The sequence below is a fragment of the Lingula anatina genome, chromosome 2, assembly GCF_051362555.1.
Source record: "Lingula anatina isolate TDL-2025a chromosome 2, LinAna3.0, whole genome shotgun sequence".
NCBI lineage: Eukaryota > Metazoa > Brachiopoda > Lingulata > Lingulida > Lingulidae > Lingula > Lingula anatina.
In genome coordinates, this window is record NC_141768.1 from 29820869 (window position 1) to 29843585 (window position 22717).

The following is a 22717-nucleotide window of genomic DNA, read 5'->3' on the forward strand; positions in this document are numbered from 1 at the left end:
TTTAACCAATGGGAATATTTGAGTAACGGTGTAGGGATGTAGCCATTTTAAACATGTACACACCAGGGGCAGATCCAGGATTATTTGAAGGGGGTGTCCGCAGATGTCGTTGGGTTCGGGGCCCGTTGAAGGGCCTTGGAAATTTTTGGTATTTTAGAGGGCAAACAGTGCCATTTGGTACGGTTTAGGACTATGATTCAGCTAGACACAATGCTAATTTCAAGAGGGGACCAGAAATCGAAGGGGGGGGGGGGGGGGTCAGGACCCCCCCCCCCCCTCTAAATCCGCCACTGCATACCTTGTCTTTATCTATTCATTTATTATTATTTTTCAATTTTTTTTTAAAATTTAACTTGAATTTTTGAAACAAAATTGAGCAGATTGGCTTGTCACAACTGCTTTTGCGACCGTTCAGGTTGGAATATGAATTTTTCCATTTCAGTGGGCCAATTACAGCAAACTGAGAATATGAGAGACGAATACATGGATTTTAAACAACAACCAGAAAATGATTTCCTATTTTTTAATTACTACCTTAAAATATGTTGCATTTGTTTAACAACAGTTCATATATTGCAACAGGATATAAAAGCTCAAAAGTAATCTGTAAATGTGAATCTTTCTGGAGGTCCACATTTCACAACCTATTAAAACAAGCTTACTATATATATGTATATATTATGCTCTTGCCTGTAAAGCCATGACACTACCAAAGCATTAACAACTCCAATAACAAGATGTTAACAAAAGGTGCATGACAATTATTATTGAAATATTTTTATGCTTTTTTCCCTCATATACTTTTGCTCTAAAATTTCCTTTTTATTAAAAAAGTACAAGCAAAACACTGCAGTCTATATAAAGTAAAATATATTTGATCACAACACTTGTTCTTTACTGAAAAGTTTACCATATTCTTTTCATTGCACACAAAAAGCTCTTTACAAGATAAACGGATGTTTACTATGCCTAAAAGATGAAATATTAGATATAAGTGAGCCAAACTAAAAGTACTGCTGATATTTTGACAACCTTAAATATAAAAAGATGAAACAAAGCATCCCCATGTGTCTTTGGAATAACGGGTCATGTACAGTTGTCACCATCCAATTTACTAAAAAATATCATATTAAAGGAATCAGCAGATACCAAGGTCTCGTAACTGTCAGTAATGAAATGATAATTGCACTAATTTAGGCCCAAATCAGTAATAACGATAATAAAATGTTATGATTATCTGAACATTTCACTTAGTGTTAACAGAAAAAAATATTTCTTAATTGCAAATCATAAATTAAAAAATATATATATATTTATCTGAAAGAAAAACATTCCTGAACTAAGCAACACTGATTATTGAATTCAAGTTCAGCAATCTTCCAACTTCAACGTAAATTTTTCGAAATAAGAAATGCATCTATTTAAGCACAATTCTTCAAGTGCAACTTGACAGATGTTAGATAACCTGATAGTTTGCCTGACACTCATGTACTCATTTTAATCTAGTATTAATTGGTTGAGACATCATGAAAAAGTGAGTATAACTTTGTAAAATAACAAATGCATATATTTCTCATAGGAAATGGCATTTATGTTTAGGAACGTTTGGACAAATTTTCAGCCATGGCAAAAAGCTAATAGTTCAATTTGGGACTTTATCCTTAAAAAAAAAAACTTGTTATTTAATTTTTGATTTAAATAAATCTTTCAACAGGTTTCAAACTTAAAACTTTTTGATAGCATATTATTTGACACATTAAATAATTTACAAGGATGCAAGCTAATAAATAATAAAATATATTAACATAATATATCTAAACACTGTGACCATTTTGTACCTTATATTTTATGTGAAAAAACCCATGGTTAACATTATATGAACAATTATGTATGTGGCTGTAACAATGAGTGAAAAATCTTCATATATGAAAATATAAATTATCTTGTATCAAAGTGATATTCAAATTTCAGGATCACATTGCATAATCTAGATTAGAAGTTAAATCAACAGACATGTAACAGCACAACAGCACAGTATTAACCTATATGAATCGTCATTGCCAGTTACACTTGCATTATATAAGTATATAAAGTCATAAATGTGCAATGAGTTTGATTATATTCTTTATGATCAAACTCAACCATTTCCCCAGTTATCAATAAATTAATGTTGAAATGACTAGTAGTGTATATTACAAAAGATACTACAAATACTTACTTCATTATTTTTTTTAAGAAGATCAGTCATTTTGATTTTTTTGCTGTAAAAAATTAATTAAGTGGAAAAAAGATTCCAAATATTTTATAAAGTATTTATTCATAATCCCTTTGCAAATACCTTTCAAGAATATCAAACTTTTGTCAATTAGAAGACATCTCATTCTCGAGAGTCTTGTCTTTTGTCCAGAAACTGCTCTAACAACCACTCATTTCTTGGATATAATTAAAGAAATGTGCAAAAATTATCACAAAATGCACAAACCTTTTTAACAGATAATTATTTATAAAGAGCCACCAGAAAGATAAGAAAGTATAGCAGTATAATCACAAAAAGTGCATTTCTTCAAGTAAACTCAAGTTTCCAGAGTTTTCAGCAATACAAAAAAAAAAAAAAAAAAAAAAAAAAAAAAAAAAAAAAAAAAAAAAAATGCCATTACTTTCCCTGAGTATTAAAAGAACTACATTTTCATGGCAAGATGATTTCTAGTATTAAATGCCCTTTAACAGTTGACAATACCAGCGTACTATTACTTCTTATGAATTTGAACGTAGCAAAGATGGCCATCTGTCTATCTATCTATCTATATGTAGACATATTACAGTTACTGAAGTTGCAATTAGTCATTATACTATTACTATCAATAAAATACTGCTTGCTTTTTTTTGCTTTTATTAACAGGTGTGACAGTTGTGGAAAACTTCTGTGTTTAGGTTGTTAATTCTGTGACTATTAAAATGATCGCAGTTCTACGCTGCATAATTAAAAGAGAGAAAGATACTCATCAGTGCACCTCATATCTTTTTCTTTTTATGGAGAACTCTGAGACTAAAAGTGACCCAATGTTGCCATAGCTGACTGTCGTATGTGTGGATCTCTGACCATGAAGGTAGCAGCACGTTTGATCTCGGAAGAGGTGAGATTCCCATTGTCATTGTACAGAAAGGCAAGGTCCCCAGCAGGACTGGCTGGCTCTTCTGCTGAAAGTATTCACACAGATTTTAAATGTACAAAAACAATTGGGAATTAGGTGAAAAAGTGTGTTTACTCAACTGAAAGTCTGTGTAATGAATGAATACAGTACGTATTATAAATAATAAAGTAAAAAAATAATATAGTAAAGATCATGTATTAAAGTTTACAAGCCTCATAACAAACAGACACTTGTTTTACCAACTCTGTGAATTCACTTTACAGACCAAAATCGCAAAACTTTCATAATTATTATAAAACTAAAAAAACTTCTCAATATTAAGGTTACATGGGTAAGGGATAAAAAAGAAATTTGCACTTATGACAATATGTATTAGGTGAAACTCTGATGAAGTCCACATATTATGTGGTTATTATTTGCCATATATCAATCATTAAGTGCAAATGTTATTGAAAGTTATTTCCTTTACGTGAAGGTGATACTACTCTTCATCTTCCCTTATTGTAACTATTAGTCTTACCAGATAATCCACATCCAACTTTTGATTAGGTATAGGTAACTGTCATAGATGATTATTAATAATTGTGTGGATTTCTTATTAACCATCTATTAATTTGGATTAATTATTGTAAGTAGCATTTCTAACTAGAGGACAAATATACAGACATAAAACAAATAAATTCAAAGAAACAAAAATGACATCTAGGTAAGATAGATGGTGAAATTGCCTCTTTTGCACACAAAAAAATGACAGGGTGTTTTGTATCTGTGTTGTGTATAATACAACCTAACAATGGCTACCTGAAGAGGCTGAGAAGATAATAATGACACAAGGTACTCTTCAAATAAACTTTCATCAAAACGGTTTTGTCTTTAGAGTCCGAATTGGGGAAATATAAGAAGCTTTACAGGACATAAATATGATTGTGGGGGATTTTCAAAAGCGGGAGGAGAATATCTTAATATTGGCAGGAAAATCACATGAAGTGGCCCTTTAAAGGGACAGCTGTGACAGATGGTGACGACACAGGCAGACACAGTGATCAGATTATATACAAATTATATACAAAGTGTCTGTATATAATAAAAAGAAAAATTTTTATTATATATATAGTAAAAACTATGTGCAGTTTTTATTTCACTAAATGTTATTTAGCAAGAATGAAACAATATTTTAATATTGTTAAAACAAAAATCATCTATAAACACAAAACTATATAAAGTGTTAAAATATGCATCAGCAAAAATTTCATTTCCTGAATAAATCTTTTAAAATCCTGTCTCATGTTTCACCCTTGAAAATCATAAAATGCCACCAAAGTTTACTAAATGTGTATCATTTTACATGAATATTTAAGTTCAAAAGGTAACAACCTTTCATAATGAAAGTAATGTGCACATTTTACATAAATGTGTCACAAAACAACTTGCAATGTCAAGCATTTAACGATCAGAGCAAAACTAATTCTACAAAGCAAAAGCTATCATGATGACAATAACTAAATATTGATCATATTAAAACTCAAATGAATTTAAATCGTCAAAGTATATAATGTTTATATGGGAGATAACATGCACAAGAATTATAAATCAACAGAAATGGTAATGGCACCAACGACTTGTTTGGGTGATAGTGGACATGATATCAATGGAGACCTGCAATAAAGGGTAAAAAAAAAAAGAAAATTTAACTAGACAACAATGCTTGCAAATATACAGACACCATACAGGAAAAAAGGCAGCAAAGCTGTCAAATTTTCACACATTATGTAGAAAAAAGTGCACAAAATAAATGTTCAATTTGGATGCACTGTTACATACATAATGCTTTAAAACAGCAAAACCACCCTAACATTATGTACTACAGGTAAAATGGACATTTATAAATTAGCAAGAATTCAGTCCCATGGGATATAAAAGCCACTGAAAATGCTAATGTGTGAAAAATGAAAATTTCACAAAATTAAAAAAAAAAATCAGGTTAATACCTTAATTTTAGTACTTGGGATCATTTCTTGAGAAAAATAAGTAACACTGCTTTTCTTTTCTTGTTTACATTATAATGCACAAAATGATTTGTCAATTTTGACACAATATCACATAATGATTGACAGCATTATCACCACTGATTTAAATCATTTACTACAGGTAACACAGACTTTCAGAAAATGTAACAAGCACAGGTCTGTGTCCTTTTGCCAAGAAAAGCTACGCCCCGGGTAATAAATGATCTAAGAACACAAAGGTTTAATGGTAAAAGATACACTTCTTCAGAAAGAGCCCCCCCCCCCCCCCGACACTGCTGGGCATAGGGCTCCATGTCCATGGGATTTCAAAACCACACACTGAAAATGTCAAAATGTGAACTAAACAGCAAAGCTGACAAATATACAGACACTAAACAGAAACCAGAATAATTACCATAAATGTAAACTTATTATGCTAATTTTCAAAAGCGACTTGCCTTTTTACTAAACAAAGCTAACAAGTTAATCTAAAGTAAAATAAAATATGGTATGGCAGTTACGGGGCCAATGTCACCAAAATTGTGCAAAAAACCAAAACAATACCGTTCATGTAAACCAATCATGTTGATTTTTTGAAAGCAACCTGTCTCTTTACCAAACAAAGCCACTCAGCAAATTTTAAGTAAAACAAAAATACGGTTTGGTAGTTATGGAACGAATGTCACGTGTCGGACAGCAACAGCGATGGCAATGACATGGACAGACTGACTGATCAGATCAGATACAGTATCCATGAATAAAAATAATAGTTTTACAAAAGATGCCTCTGCTATATCAACCCCAGCATTCCTTCTGCAAACCATGTTTGATAGTGAGGTAATCATTTGGTACAATACAAGGGGCAGATATTACTGATGAGAACTTGGTTTGACTTATTTTGCCTCGTTTAAAGAGAGTCATTGATGACACTGAAAGTGAAACAACTGACAAAAAAGCAGCATCATAATGAAGCTGTTCACAGGCTTGCCTGTTGCATGTTGTCATGAAAAAATTAGGCCTACAGACTCCCAAGATTTACATTAATTTTATTTGAATGTTTGGCACAATTACAAAATAATCATGAACCAATAATTTTTTTTTTCTTCAGATCATCCGCAAGTCATCTGGAAAAGAGCTAGCAGGTAAAGTTTATCTATTAATCATCTAAATCAGCCAAATGTGGAAACTGTTATCTGTATATTGCAAGTACCCACTCAAAGGGATTCACTATTGCTCCAATCAAGGTTGTTATCAGCAAGGCTCTCCTGACTGAAGTTTCATCACCCTAATAACACAGGTGCCCTTCAGCTTGGGCAAACAACCCGGCTGTGCATGAAGAAATGAAAAATAATTACGTTGGTGGACAATCGTCTTTTGAAAAGGTTTTTACCCTGTAGGGCCAGATATATCAGAAAATGACAGTGAGGACGATGACAAAGACAGGTACAGTGATCAGAATATATATACAGAACCATACAGTGTCTGTATATAATAATGAATTTCACAGGCTTGACAGCTAGCCATTACAAAAACTGCAAGCAACATTCTATTTGTACTGCAAACACGACTAGGCAAAACATCAACTGACACTGTTTGCAAGTATCATTTTATATCAAGAGAAAACTCTTAGGTCCTCCTAGCATCAAACTGACTGCAACACCAATTTTACAGGAAAAAATTAATGATTTAAGTCCCAAGACATGCAAAGACTGTGACCCCAAAAGAACTGTTGACCCCAAAAGAACCTCTTCCATCATCACCATGCATACCTAGATCTGTTAAGAAGCCAAAACAAAATGCTAGGTCACAGTTAAAATGGTTGGGGCTTTCCGTTACCTTTCCTGATCATACACTTAAATCAGTCAATAAACCTTTCATCAGTGGAGACAGTTCATTTGGATTAGAACTAAGTACTGAAAGTGGAAAGAAGTGCTGGTAATAAAGGCCGGTTTTTCATTTTCAATAGAAAACAAGGCAGCAAAGCTGTCAAATGTACAGACAAAAAGCAGGAAATAACAAAATAGGCTACTGTCAATTCTGATGCAAAAGTACATTATGTTAAACTGCAAATTCAACATCAAATTTTAATTATGCTCAACAGGTAATACCAATGTAAGTAAAATGTGAAACAAGCATAAAGCTTCAGGCCCATGGGAGTTCAAGTTCACACTTTGAAAATGTAAAACTTCCAGAAAAAGAAGTCAATTAGACTGCTTTTCCAACTCAGGCTGCATTTCAGTCCTGTATTTCTTTTTTGAAAGTTTGGCAATCATAAGTAACATGGTTTTCCCATAATGGTCATCATGGCAGCAGCACCCAAAATTGTGTTTTCTTCTATTCTGATGCAATATTACATAATGGTTAACAGCATAATGACAATCAATTTTTAATAACAAAATATATGTATCATGGATTTTCAGAAAATGTGACTAGCCTGGGTCTTCAAGCCTGTGGAACTTCAAAGTCACACCTTGAAAATGCCAATATGTGAAAAACTAAATTTTCACAAAAAAAAAAAAAAAACTGTTTATCTGGCAGATTGCATTGCCTACTGAAGCTGTATTTTAGTCCCATGTTTCTTTCCTGTAAGTTTGAGAACAGTAAGTGACATGGTTTTTCTTAAAAGGTAATCATGGGAGCAGTGCCCAAAATAGTTTTTTTTCAAATTTTGATGCAATGTTACATAATGTTTAACAGCATAATGACCATCAATTTTTAATAAAAAAATATTAGTATCATGGATATTCAGAAAATGTGACTAGCAAAGGTCTTCAGGCCCATGGAACTTCAAAGTCACAACTTGAAATACCAAAATGTAAACAAGACAGCACTGTTCTGAAATGTTTTTTTCCCCATTTTTAACAATTTTTAACATAAAACAAAATTAACAGTTTACTGCCATTTTTACATGATCAACTAAGAAAATTGATGAGATGAGAAAAGTATCAACAGAGCAGTGTTAAATGTCCAATTTCTTCCATTCTGAGATTCTGAACATAGTGGATGATTGAATCTGACAAACTGCAATGATATGAGTTTATTTCCATTTTTGAAACTTTATTACACAATACACGATAACATGTTTACCATCATTTTTACAAAATCAACTAACAATGTTGTAAAGATGCAGGAAATGTCAAACAAACACTTTCACATATCTTATTAGTTTAATAATGAGACTGTTGACATGCCTAAAAATTGAATCTGAGGAAATGTGAAAAAACAGCATACCTTCTAAAATAATGGCACGATTATGCTGATTTACGAACTCAACCTGCATTTTAGTAAAATTGACCACTCCTGTGACTTTCATGACAATTGGCCCATCTGTTTTTCTTATATTGTGTTTACAGTGTTGCATATATGCTGAAAAGTGTAAAAAACAGCATAACTAGTAAAATGGTGGCCCGATCATGCCGATTTTCGAACTTGACCTGCGTTTTAGTAAAATTGATTACTCCTGTGAGTTTCATGACAACAGGTCTATCGGTTTTCCTTGAAATGTGTTAACAGTGTTGCATATATGCTGAAAACAGCATAACTACTAAAATAGTGGCCCGATCATGCCGATTTTCGAACTTGGTCTGCGTTTTAGTAAGACTGATTACTCCTGTGAGTTTCATGACAACAGGCCTATCGGTTTTCCTTGAAATGTGTTAACAGTGTTGCATATATGCTAAAAAGTGAAAAAAAACAGCATAAATTCTACAATAATGGCCCGATCATGCTGATTTTCGAACTTGACCTGCGTTTTATGAATATTAGTCAGCTCTGTAAATATAAAGCCAAAAAGTAAAACTGTCTTCCACTTATGGTGTTAACGCTGAAAGTGCACGGCGACGGCGACAGCGACGGCGACATGATCGGCGACGGCGACGACAGACGCAGGTGATGGCAATATGTACAGACACATCTGTGTCTGTACATAAAAATTATACAGTATGTGGCATGGAGTGAAAAATGAAGAGGGAACCAACAAAGCTACATGATATTTCTGATGCAAATGAAATTAACACACAAATGATGAAAAAAATATGTGTTAAGAAACCATCCCAAACGTATTCCTTTTGTTTTTTCACAGAGATAAATTGTTGAACATTCCCCTTCCTTCTGATTTATCAATTAAATTGAAAAAAAAGCAACAAATACAGTTTATTGTCATCATTTCATCCATAGATTTAATATATATTTTACAAAGGCGCAATTCCTACCTGTTGATCTTGCCTTCTTCTTTCTATTTAGCTTCAGTGTTTGGGCCCTTCTCATATAATTCTTCTTTGCATACACTGCATTCTTCATGATGATTGGCATTTGACACTCAATCTTTTGTTCCGACGCAACAGTTTCAAAGTATCCTTGAAAACAATAACATTAAGAAAATAAGCTTCTGATATCACAAATATAAAAGTAATAACTACTTATAAATTTTGTAAAGCCAACAGATGGATGGGACACATCACTCATCACTTATTCTAAGACATGTATGACAATACTCATAAGTTGGGTACAACAGTTTTAGCCATTTTCTCAAAACTATGACTTAATCTCTTTGCTACATTCATGAAAGAAAAAAGGTAATAATGAAACAGAAACATTATATTCAGAAAACTATAGTTAACTTATGCAAGCAAAAAATTAGCAACAGTAGATTTTGAGACTAAAATGCAGGGATGTGATTTGTGGGGGTGAGGGAGCATGGAAATTAATGATGGTGTGCAGATATCCCAGAAAATTTACAAAATGAAGTTAAAAAACCTAAAAAAAAATCACATCCCTGAAAATGGCTCCAAAACATACATCTAAGATTCAATGCATTAAGATAAAAACACACTTTTCAGCTTTGCAACATCAGTAACCATTTCTTCCTTGGTCTCATCTGAATACTTGTTCCCTCCTTCAATTACAGCCTTCCCAAGTCTGGACAGAGCCTCCTCCGCTTGCTTCAGCTGCTTTTCTGCTTCAATCCTAGCTTGTACTTCTTCCTGTTAAAAGAAAAAACGTAATAATCATAGTGGTGATTAAGTTTCTATTATTTCTCATAAGTATGTTAGTGTTAATCCTAATAATAATGCTGGATACAAAAATAACATTTAGCCAAACCTCATTTGAACAATCAAGATGGGAAAAAAGTATATTGGCCCTACCTTCAACTCCTTTTCTGCAGTTTCTTTTTGAGAAATAAGGTCCTGTAAAAATAATCACAATCATGTTAGGAACCATGTAAGCAATCATTTGAAAGCAACAGTTATGACTGATAATATATTTAAGTAAATTTACGCATGCAGAAATCTAAAGCTAAATCAAAAGTGTTCAAAAGAAAACAATCCAGATAAATAATTTATATATAACTACTAAAAATATATTTAACTACTGAAAGTAAACATCATATTAATAAAATAAAAAAAATATGCCTTAAGCATGGTGATGTAAAAGTATCAATGAAATGTATTTAATGAAAAAAATTCTGAAGTGCCCATACCTTATAACAGGTCTATCAATTCCCCAAAGTTTTAAGCAATAAGAAAAAATTGAAATCATCCCTTAACCCAGACCTATTAAAATTCCTAAAGGCCCATGCATTATTCTGATAATACATCTATCAATTCTCAAAGTTTCAAGTTCCCTTATCTGGAGAGAGCAGAAGTGTGAAAGAATCAGAATCCCCCCCCCCCCCCAGAAATAATAATAATAATAATAACAACAATAACAAAAAAAAATAATAATAATTATAATATAAATAATAAATAAAAATAAAGATAGTCCCATCCCAAGTGACACTAAATTTTCTGAAGTGCCCATGCACAACCTTCTTTAACCATATCTCACTTTTGTCTGGTCTTATTGACAAAAATTATTGTACCTTGATAGATTCCTGAAGTTCTTTTGCTTGCTCATTATAGGCTTGCTTTTCTTCCTCTAACATCTTTGTCTGCTCTTCCCTCTCCTTTAATCTGCAGAAATATAATTCAAACATGGTAATTTTTACTTTGACACATTTAATAAGTTCAACTCTTTCTTTAACAGTCTAATACATCAATTTATCTTCAATATGAAAAATATATCATATATACATGTGAACTTAGACCAAATTTCCATTATATCAGTTTTGCTTGAACTGAATAGATACAAAGCACTTATGTAGAATCAGCCTGCCTGTAAGTAACACACAGTCAAAATATGTAAGTAAAATATAAACATGAATTTTCACAACAAAGAAAGTTGAAGCCACTCTCAGTTTCAGGTATTACACTACATACTTCATCTCTGCATCCATTTTTTCAGACATTACAAGCTTGGTTCGTTCCTCAATTAAATGCAAACTGTTTTTTAGTTCCTCTGATGTTTGATGCAAACTATAATTCTCTAGAGTCAGTTTCTCTGAGACAGATGCATGTCTCTGAAGCTCTTGAAGAGCTTTCTCTTTCTCTTCATCTACAGATTTCATACTATTTTTCAGATCTTCTGTAGTCTGTGATAAGTTGACATTTTCCTCTGTTAGTTTCTGAGAAACTTCCTCTCTCTCTTTTAATTCATTTAAGACCTTTTGTTTTTCCTTGGCTAAATCCTACAAGAAAGACAAAAAACTATCATATATAAACAAAAATAAACAAAATGCTTCTCTAAATGTACAAATGTTATATCTGTTGTATTGTGAAAAAGTCTATAATTCTTTTTGTTGACTTGAACATTGGTACAGAGAGCTCCACCTCTATATCAAATATTTAAATATGTTCACCTCTAAGTGTTGTTGTAGTTTTTCTGATGTTTCATGCAGGTGCTGTTTATCCTCTTCCACTTTCCTCATAAACTGTACCGTTTCATCTAATTCACTAAAATAACATTTAAATGCCACAATTAACTGGACTGTGTATAAAACAAAATTATGCTAGGAGAGTCCTCTTCCACTTTCCTCATAAACTGTACCGTTTCATCTAATTCACTAAAATAACATTTAAATGCCACAATTAACTGGACTGTGTATAAAACAAAATTATGCTAGGAGAGTCCTCTTCCACTTTCCTCATAAACTGTACCGTTTCATCTAATTCACTAAAATAACATTTAAATGCCACAATTAACTGGACTGTGTATAAAACAAAATTATGCTAGGAGAGTCCTCTTCCACTTTCCTCATAAACTGTACCGTTTCATCTAATTCACTAAAATAACATTTAAATGCCACAATTAACTGGACTGTGTATAAAACAAAATTATGCTAGGAGAGTCCTCTTCCACTTTCCTCATAAACTGTACCGTTTCATCTAATTCACTAAAATAACATTTAAATGCCACAATTAACTGGACTGTGTATAAAACAAAATTATGCTAGGAGAGTCCTCTTCCACTTTCCTCATAAACTGTACCGTTTCATCTAATTCACTAAAATAACATTTAAATGCCACAATTAACTGGACTGTGTATAAAACAAAATTATGCTAGGAGAGTCCTCTTCCACTTTCCTCATAAACTGTACCGTTTCATCTAATTCACTAAAATAACATTTAAATGCCACAATTAACTGGACTGTGGATAAAACAAAATTATGCTAAGAGAGCCAAACTATTTGGAGCTTAGGGGAAAATAAAGCATGTTACCACTTAGAATATTAAAATACTTAACTGCCAGACACATGTAACAGTATTGATTTTCCTCCCAAGTATAATTTTATAAGTTAACATACAAAAATACTTACTTTTTGATTTTTTCATATTCCTCTCTCAGACCCTTTGTAAATTCTTCCAACTCTTGTTTTTCCTTTTCTAACTCTTCTTTTACTCTTTGCAATTCCTAAGAAATAATGTTTACTTCAATTAAATCAATTCTTATCAATTTTTCAAAGCAAAATATTTAGTTTTAAAATTCCTATTAACTTTTAAAAACTAGACCATTGGAGAGGCATTATATCAGCTGGATTAGAAACAAAGAAGATATTCCAAACAAAAAATAACTGAAAAGAGCTATTGACAGTTTTCAATTTTGGCATGGTTTATGCACATGCGAAAAATATATTTTTTTCTAGCCAGTAACTCAGGCTGCACATGGGAATAACCAATGTATAGACTAATGAAGTTTATTTTTGGAAATACAAACTTTAAACTGGAAAAGAGTTACAACCTTCCTCAGTTGTGCTTGTTTATTCTGTTCAGTTTCTGTCACAACTATGACCTTTTTACTTTGATAATTGAGATAACACAATTCTTAAGTTGGGAGACTGAGTATACTGCCCAGATATATCATTTTCTCTACATAACTTCCAAGTTGCCCATTTTACAGATGGATCACTGAGGGATAAAGTTTTTCATACTTTATTTTTCCATGGCATTCTTCATTGTTGTAGTTGACAACTTAAAACAAACAACCTATTTCAGAAGCAGAACTATCTCCCTGAATTTCAGACAGACTTTTATTTAGTGCTGCATACTTCGTTACTTGATTTTATATGTAGTTATATGTAGTGCGACAATCATCAGCTCTTGTTGTCTGCAAAATTAATTCATGTTGAACATGCTATTTGAAAACAACCAGTCCTAGGTTTGTGAAATTTATGATTCAACTGACCTTTAAAAGATAAGATTTTTTACAGATACTACTCACGGGTAGCCATCACATATACACACTCTTTTCCGCAGTGTAAAGACTGGCTCATCCTCAGAATTGTCTGGATATCTATGACATAGCCTGGGCCATATACATGAATAAATCTATTTTTATCTCTTCATGTATACTATACCTCTCTTTGTTCTTTTTCGTCTTGTAGAGCTGAAGCCTCTGTTTGTAGCTGATCTGCAAAAGAAATTCAACAGTTACATCTCTTGTTAATGCAAAGCAGCAAAGCTGTCAAATTGACAGACATATGACAAAACTGACAGAAGCAGTGGCATTAAAGCAATAATAAAAGTGCACAATGGTTGATCCATGTAGAACAATGGTGTTTTTGCCTTTGGGAATGGGGTCTAAGTAATATATTCTTCCTTTTGTAGTGTTTACGATGAGAGTGCATAGCAACACTGATGATAACAACAGACACAAGTGAAGGCAAAATATCCAGACACAGTGTCTGTTCATGAAAGTAGCAGACACCAGGTAGATTTCGTTCTAATAACATTACATTACCATATTAACAAGATTAAAAAAAAAATCTTACAAATTAACATAAATTCATCACATAAAGTGCAAATTCAAAATGGGCAAATTAAAAAGAATCCTGACTGGATTATGGAACACCTTGGACTTTTTTCAACTTTGTACAGCCTGTGTTTGCACAGCCTGGATAAAACAGACAAATTAACATAAATTCATCACATAAAGTGCAAATTCAAAATGGGCAAATTAAAAAGAATCCTGACTGGATTATGGAACACCTTGGACTTTTTTCAACTTTGTACAGCCTGTGTTTGCACAGCCTGGATAAAACAGCAACATGAAAGTGACCTTTTATAGGGCCTGACACAAACTATTTTTCAGGCACTTGCCACATGTGAACCTATTTATTGTTATTTCATACAGCACTGTGTATAGGCACTTTGTCTCTGCAACATGCGCGGTGTTGTCTGTGTTGGAATGAAATGTGTGTGTGTGTGTGTGTGGGGGGGGGGGGGGGGTTCTAGTTTAAGGCTTCGTTCACATGCAATGTCTATTTTCTAAATTCTATTTTCTATTCGCGCTATCTTATGATCACGGTCTGTGCCCTGAATATCCCGCGGCGTAATTACTGGCAGCGCAAGCCAGTTACTATAAGTTACTATAAGTAACTGGCTCGCGCTGCCAGTAATTACGCCGCGGGATATTCAGGGCACAGACCGTGATCATAAGACATACCGCAAATAGAAAATAGAATTTAGAAAATAGACATTGCATGTGAATGAAGCCTAAGTATGATAGATAGTTATACTGAATAAAACAGTACCTACATAATGCAGAAGATCAGATATTCTTGTACCAAAGGACCACACCTTAGATTGCTTCTCTTAATTGCAGAGGGTTAGGGAAAATAAACATGGATATGTTTTAAAATTTTTATGTGAAAGGAAGGCCTCCATTTATTGCTTGCAGGACACACATTTAATAAATTCTAATAACGAGGTTATACACGCACAGTGGGGGCTAGAAAAAGTGTTGACAGCAGAGAAAACTGACTCTCGAGAGGTGATGAATTTGTAACTTTGAATTTAAGTTAAATAGGATTACAAAAGAAGATGCAAGCAATTTACTGTAGAAACAAAAATTGAAAATAAAATTTCAGTAACATTAATTAATATTTATTTCACTAGAATTCTACAAAAGGGTGTAGTACATCTGTGAAGAACATGCATCTGAGTTCTTGATTTTATGTGAAGATTGGAATTTAGTGCAAAATTTTGAATTGGATTGCTTTAATTATACCTCACATAACAATCAAAACAGCTGCAAAATTGTGGGAGGCCTAAAACATAAATTTAATCTAGTTGACCAAAGAAATGTGAAAAATACAAATAAAAAATGGTACACATGGCAAAGAAAAAAGTAGGCATGATTATTCTTGATTTCTCAGGAATTGATGGCAATAATCTGGGAAGTGAATTTTCTTTCAGGATATTGTAGAGACTATTGTTACACTGAAATAAAAATCCAAATCTCTGATTGTGAAATGGGAAGATTTTTTTTTTTGGAGGGGGTGGGAGTTTGTCAATTCACAATTTAAAGAGCCTGAACATGTGAATAAGGTTAAGGAGTACATTTTTCAGATGAAAAAAGAATATATCTCATATCCTATTGTACACAATTACATCACAAGAATTCCAAATGAATTTTTACATATTTTTTCATTTATTGCAATTATGTGAAGAACCCTTATAGTTTATATGGTACAAAATATTGTTGTCAATCACCAAAAAGACCTACCACCATCATAAATATTGTGAAAACATGATCAATCCCTTGGTTAGAGGGGATCTTGAAATTTTCCCTGAAATTCTGCAATATTTCTCATTAATACTAAGGCATACCTGACACAAATTCACTGAGAAAATAAAGATCCATAATTCAAGGTCATTCCATAATCCAGGGTAGGAATCAACTGACAATGTGCCCTGTTATGACATTCTTCCAGAATAGGCAGTCAAAATAATAAAATTACCCCTATACTTTAGGAAAGATAAACAATCATCATTGTTCATGCACATTGCTGATTATAGTAAATCACAACCATATAAGTTGTTATATATAAATTAATAAATAAAAAGGTTAATTGCTCATTTCTTTATTGCACACATAGATTTCTTTTGAATGTACCATAGTAATCCTGTTTTTCCCTGGCCATCTGAAGCCCTTGATTTTCAAGCTGTTGGATCATGGCTTCTCCCAGCTGAGCATTGCGCCAGGTGCTGAAGAAAGAAAGTATCCTTTTACACCCCATTCTCATAGATTAGATCGACCTACATTGGATCGACCTAACTCCCTGGGGGTTCACGCTAAATAGCTGTCAGCCGGGCGGACACGAAAGTTAATTACCCCTTAAAGCTTGTAGTAGGCGGGGACAGACACTTAAGGGGGATTATCTGACAGTAATCTAGTGAGACTCCCCGCGGTGATAGATCGATCTAAAAGTTGTGAGAACAGAGCCTTAAGGCCGGTGATAGGGTTAAATACGCTTAAAATCGTGTTTTTGAGTTTTTTGTGTGTTTATATTAATCAAAAAAGTATCTAACGGTGGATGTAATAATTTTTATGAATTTGCATCGCAAAATGTGTCTTTTGATGAGTTTTCAACCGGCACGCGCCCCAGTCAGGCTGACAAATAAGCCACGCCTCTGTTACTAAGGGCCGTTGCCATGAGGAGGTCGGAGCACAGTTAATGAGTTATAAGCCGATTACGTGTGCGGTAGTAGGTCATAAGTCTTACATCAGCTTAACAGCGAAGAAGTCTAGCTAGTACACTATGGGGAAGAGAAAAGTTCGTGTTAAAAGTCCATTTCCTGAGGAAAGAAAGAAAATTTTGGACCTATGCGTGGTAGTTGGGGAAAACCGGTCCTATTTGTTTAGACGGATGACTGATTTCTGAATACCTAATAAATGGGCAAAAGAGTTAATCGAATCGTCTTAATTAATTGACAAATGAAAGAAAAAATCGATAAATAAAAAAAACGCTAAAAAGGATACTTTTTGCCTAGCTAATTTTTGCAACCGGAAATGATTGTTGGTCGCCGTTTGCAAAAGGTAAATCTAATGTTGACAAAATAAATTTTATTCTCCAAGATATGATATCATGGAGCTTGAGAGACATGCGAAAAATTGTGATGTGAATGGCCCAACGAGAGAAATCCAAGCAAGGTTTGACAGCATGATTAAAACAATAAAAATAAAAACGCATGTTAGCGGCTTTGCATTTTGCGATGTTTGTAGAAAAACAATTTCAAAATCACTGATCAAGCGTGCAGAAATGTATCCAAAAATGAAAATCACAAAAAGACCCCGAGAATAGTCAAGGCTAGCAGGTAAAAAGCAAATAGGGTTTAAGTGTCATGTGTGTAAAAATAAAATATTTATTCAAAAGCCTTCTCTCAGCCACTTTTATCGCTGATTCTTGTGCAGCTGAGCGTCTCCCCTTTATCTTAGCTGGCATTTTGAGAAATGCCGCTATGAAGTAAACACTGGATTTTTCCGTTGATCTGACGATTACCAAGTGTCGTGCAAAATAATATTGCAGCGTTACCCGTCAAAAAACTCGTATTAACACAAGTGACGGACACTTGCTCTCGACACAGTTTTATCTGATCACTTTGCCGATAACAAAGAAGGAATCTCTCAGGTAAAATTACTCGATTGCCGAGGAAGAGCCATTGAAACGTTCAAATGCAACTTCACACCTCTTTAATTGCGGTTAAACGTAATCGCCTTTGTTAGCGCTTCCTTCTACATATCCTTGACACCCTACGGGGCATCACAAGGCTAGGGCCCTCTCCAGAGCTGTCAATCAAAACGGCGGCACGCTTACATGCCTAACGAGTGGTCGGAAAATGTAACAAAAGCACGATTTTCTGCCCCTTCAAAGCACCCAAACAAAATATTTTTAGATGACAATAAGCAATGGTTCCATCTGATCGTATAACCGATAACAGGTAAATTTGCCAGCTAAGCATTTGACTAATAAGCCCTGTTAACCAACCTGTGAACGTTTTTGGCTGTTTTAACAGCTTTCTATATTGACGAGATAAGTGTATCGCTGCCAAGTATATCTCACTATCTGAGCAACTGATCGTTACAAAAGTTGCACCTATTGTTGTTAGGAATGTGGACTACAGCATGATATCAGGGGTTTAAGAGGAAATTGTTTGTTTGAAAGTTATCGCCTTTTGAAGTGAATAACCCATTGAAATGTGGGCTGATTTAACGTAAAAGATGATAAAATCAAAAGTAAATAGTTTAAGACAATTCCCTGGTACCACGCTGTAGTGCTTTCACCCAGCTTTATGAGGCCTTTTGAATCACTTGAATAGCTGTCTTGGTTATAGAGAAAATCCCAATACCGAAAACGGCATTTTTCCCCTCAAATTGGCGCCAGAGCGTCATCCGTTGGACACTGTTCTTAATCCCCGTCTTTAATTGGCCTTTTGGGAAGTTTGTTTTAATTTTTTATAAAAACTTATAAGCCCAGGGCTTTGTTTCTATGACTTTGGTCCTTTTACTATCAGTCACCTTAAATGTTCTTGTTCAAAATTGTTTAACCTAGGTGTAAGTACATGATGAGTTGTGTTTTCATTCATGGCACAAAGACAGCAGGCAGTCACTTATTATAAAGGGGAAAGGAACATCATTGATCGTAATCTTTCTTTAGCGTGGTTGATGTATTCAGTGTAATTACCTTGGGCTTGTTGCACTTGGGAATGACTAATAAGAAGAGTGATAAACACAGCGAGGAAACTGATGGCCCATGCTGCTAGTTACATAGTTTTTCCAGACAACACCTTAATATTTGACTCAGCACACAAAAATAGCAGCAGTTCAGACTGACAAGGATGCAAAGAACAGATTATGCAAAGTTGAAATCAATTTTGGATTTGAAGGCATAACCAACACTGCCACCAATGCTGATATCTACTTTGTGCTTTGAGCACAGTTACAAAAAACTTTTAATAGGAGGAATAACACATAATAGTGCATTTTAAATTTCAATTCTTAGCTGTAATTGTAAGGATTTAAGTGCGAAAAATCTGTGCTGATCACAAAAATATATAACTATCGAGCTTAAAAAATGAGTCCTCTATATACTTGATCAGAAAGTAAATAGCTACGTGGTTATGTGGTTGGGTAATGTAACAGGGGCTGATGCCGTCTCAGAGGAGAGGGAGCTAGCACAATAAACTATCAAACTGAGCTGTTTTTATTTCTATGGGAATTCAAAGTCACTTCTAACGTGTGTTTATGTAACCTCATTCAACACCCACTTGATGATTAATATGGCAAGTGATAGCTTTATAATTACCCAAGGGACAATTAAATATACTGATCAGCCCACATATATAAAAACTACATGTATTTATGGCAAAGGAGGATTCCACACAGAAAAAAAGCAAAACTTAATGAAAAGTATTCCAAACAGGCTGATTTTTTAATAACTCAGCATTAGCTGTGGGATGGGGAATAATACTTACTTGGATTCTCCCAAATAGGTGAGATAATTGACTGATATAATCTAATCCGTCACATCAGTGACTGATTCAGTGCTTCAAAAATTGTCTGTAATTAACTCACAGCCAGTGCTTTCAACAACGGAATAATTGCACTTGTATTTTGTTTACAAGTTTGCTGTTATTTTCAAAGGCATTTGTGCATTCATCCTACAGATTGAAGAGTGAGAAATTACACCTCCATTGGCTGCTGTTAAGCTTAATTTCCAACAACCAGATTTTGTTACAACTTGCACTAAAATAGTTACACATACTGATTTTGCTGAAATATACTATAGTCTATCCTATACCAAAAAATCAAATATCATTTTCAGTAAATTACTTACATTCGAGACGACTGTCTTAATACATTTAGCCATTTTTCCTGCTCCATCTCAGTTTCTGCTGCAATCACCACTACACCCTGTTTGAAGATGAGACATAAAACTCAGTAAGTTCTAAAACAAAACCTTGATAGCTAAGCTGGCCAAATACACAGACACCGAAAGAAACTAGTTTTAATTTTCTAACTCAACCTGCCTTTTTATTAAATACTTTATAAATCTAGAATAAAACAAAAATATGATTTGGCACTTATGGGTGAACACTGAAAGAGTATATTAAAAAATCTAATTACTTTGTGATAATAATTAAATCATGTTTAGTTAAGTCACCATGGTTTGGTGTCCATGAGCATAGTGTTGGACCTCAAACTATTTGTCCAGCTTCCATCCAGAAGAATGATAGAATTTCTTGATAATTTACTTAAAGCATAACATCAGTTTTACTGACCTCCCCAATGACAACTGTATGTGGCACATTTTGCCTTCAAGTATATATGTAAAATGCCCATGGTTGAACAGGGCATGAAAAAATGCTGGACTTAAACTTATACAAAAATGCCTAAGCTGTTTTCAAGGTGTGCGTCAGTACGCATTTCACAGTATCATACCCCGGAACAAATTTTGAGACGAGATGTACTACTTTCCAACCCCGTTCAGAATCATCGCTATCACATCCCGTACTAGGCAAGAGTAGTGTCGCGTCTGATACCTGGAAACGCGTACTGATGCACACCTTGAAAACGGGTAGTGCAGTCCGATCTACTGGTGAATTCAGGATCATTGGGTGCCGAGTCCAGTAGTTGGGTAGGCCTGAATTATTGCTTATGTCTAAGAAAGCACTGGAGTTTAGACATGTGCCTGATTCCAAAGACATCTAAAGGGTATTACAAGAAATATCACAATAGAGAACTACTGGTTGTATGACTTACATCAAAGTCCTCATCGTTTTTGATATGTATACTATGAATATGTCCTGGCTCTTTTGCAGGTTCTATAGTACAGCCACCAAGGGGCAATGCTCCCTGAAACAAATTTTTAAACACAGTTACAGACTGGTAGAAACTGTAATATCTGTTTGACTAAAACCTGCTTTCACTGTTATTTCCCAGTAGGAAAAATAATACTTTTCTGACTAATAATGGGTCATTTTTTAAAACCAAATCCATGTGTTTTACCTTAGGATGAATACTAAATCTTTTCCTTTTTTTCAGGTCTTTCATTTCCACTTCACTGTAGTATAAAAGAAAGCCATCTTTGACAATAAAAAACCTAAAATTAGAAACAAGGAGAAAAGAACAAGTAAATCATTTTTCAAAAGGTTGCAGGATATAATTTCAAAACACTTTTTGACAATATATGTATTTTGTAATTTTTGAAAACTGATCATAATCATCATCACTAAATAAGTTTCTTATTGCTGGATTATTTCTATCAAAGTATTTCCAGTAAATATATCATTAGATTTAATTATTTCGCCTTTTAGAACTTTTTCTGTATCAGTTTTAGGCAGTAGACAAAGTATCCCTCTGAAATACCTACTTGACTTTTCAAAACTCGGCATTTTCAAATTACTTAACATTCTTCAAAAAAGTTTTTATACATTAAATGGTAAATAATCGCAATTTTATGCATTGGTTAAAATTTTTAAAAATTCTACCAGGAGAGCAAAGGGGGCGTCTCAATAGTCCGAAGGTTCACTGGTCCGAAGGTTCATTGGTCCGAAAAGTGGTAACATTTTCATCGATTTTTTAATCAAGGGTTCATTGGTCCAAAGGTTCTATAGTGAATATTCGGACCAAAGAACCTTTGGACTGTTGAACCTTCCGACTATTGCTACGGCCCCAGAGCAAATCAGTCACTACATGGTAAACATTTACCTGGTTATGATAATTGGGTATTTTTGCAGTATCCCCCCACCCTCTGTAAGTATCTAATTGGTAATGCTAATCAAATAAAGTTATGTGGTGACATTGATCAATGCCTCTGCTATTCAAATAAATTAGTTTGGAAACTGGACAATAAACCACTTACAGTCCACTCGTATTCCTTTTTCACAACCTTTCTAAATACTGTGAATGCTTTATCTCATCAAAAAAGTTTGGATTTAGTAAAAAATGGGATTAAATAAGTGAGGTATCCATCATGGAGGGCCGCCAAAATTGGGTCTTGTGAAGTTACATTTTACTAGACTGAATCAAATATGTGATAAAAAGTGTCATAGTGTATAATTATTGAAACTGATTACCACATACATTTGCCGCAAATACGTTTAATTATTAAAATAATTCATCAGTTGATTCGTTCATTAACTCTGAACCAGAGAGCTTATCAGAAAAAATTATGAGACTGCATCAGTGTAAATTACCTCTTAGACCATTTGTTCGACTGATGTCCAACTGGTCGTTTGTGCAAAATGCCATGAAGTTGTGCCTTTGCAAAGACATCGAAAGTGCCTTCACTTGTTGGCATTTTCCAGAGTCTAAATGGGTCTTATGGAAATAGTAAACATTTACACGACTTCCGTGTAGACTACTTCCACCCACAGTCTCTTAAAATCTCGAAATTTCTCG

General features: G+C 33.8%; 1 protein-coding gene across 5 annotated transcripts; it reads right to left on the reverse strand.

The window, feature by feature from the left end:
* Positions 1-509: 509 nt before the first annotated feature.
* LOC106166674 (uncharacterized) lies at positions 510-22717 on the reverse strand. Of its 5 annotated transcripts, none has more exons than XM_087006491.1 (15): positions 22513-22717; positions 21323-21416; positions 21077-21169; positions 20151-20227; positions 16430-16521; positions 13890-13942; positions 12852-12946; positions 11895-11988; positions 11416-11723; positions 11019-11109; positions 10303-10344; positions 9990-10140; positions 9370-9513; positions 6995-7071; positions 510-3195 (listed from the first exon to the last, which is right to left on the reverse strand). In XM_087006491.1, the coding sequence occupies exons 1-14, from the start codon at positions 22614-22616 to the stop codon at positions 7004-7006; spliced, it is 1506 nt and encodes a 501-aa protein (XP_086862617.1). In that variant the 5' UTR covers positions 22617-22717; the 3' UTR covers positions 510-3195; positions 6995-7003. The 5 variants fall into 5 exon arrangements, with proteins under 5 accessions (XP_086862617.1, XP_086862616.1, XP_086862615.1 ...); XM_087006490.1 differs by having other exon boundaries at positions 510-3198; XM_087006489.1 differs by lacking the exon at positions 6995-7071.

Bases quoted from the DNA above. Each gene is read 5' to 3' on its own strand.
- LOC106166674 (XM_087006487.1), bottom strand. From the start codon at position 22,616: ATGCCAACAAGTGAAGGCACTTTCGATGTCTTTGCAAAGGCACAACTT. The intron at 12,947-13,889 runs GTATAGTATACA...ATTATTTCTTAG, and splicing joins ACGAAAAAGAACAAAGAGAG to GAATTGCAAAGAGTAAAAGA. The intron at 10,345-11,018 runs GTACAATAATTT...TTATTTTTACAG, and splicing joins AACTTCAGGAATCTATCAAG to GACCTTATTTCTCAAAAAGA.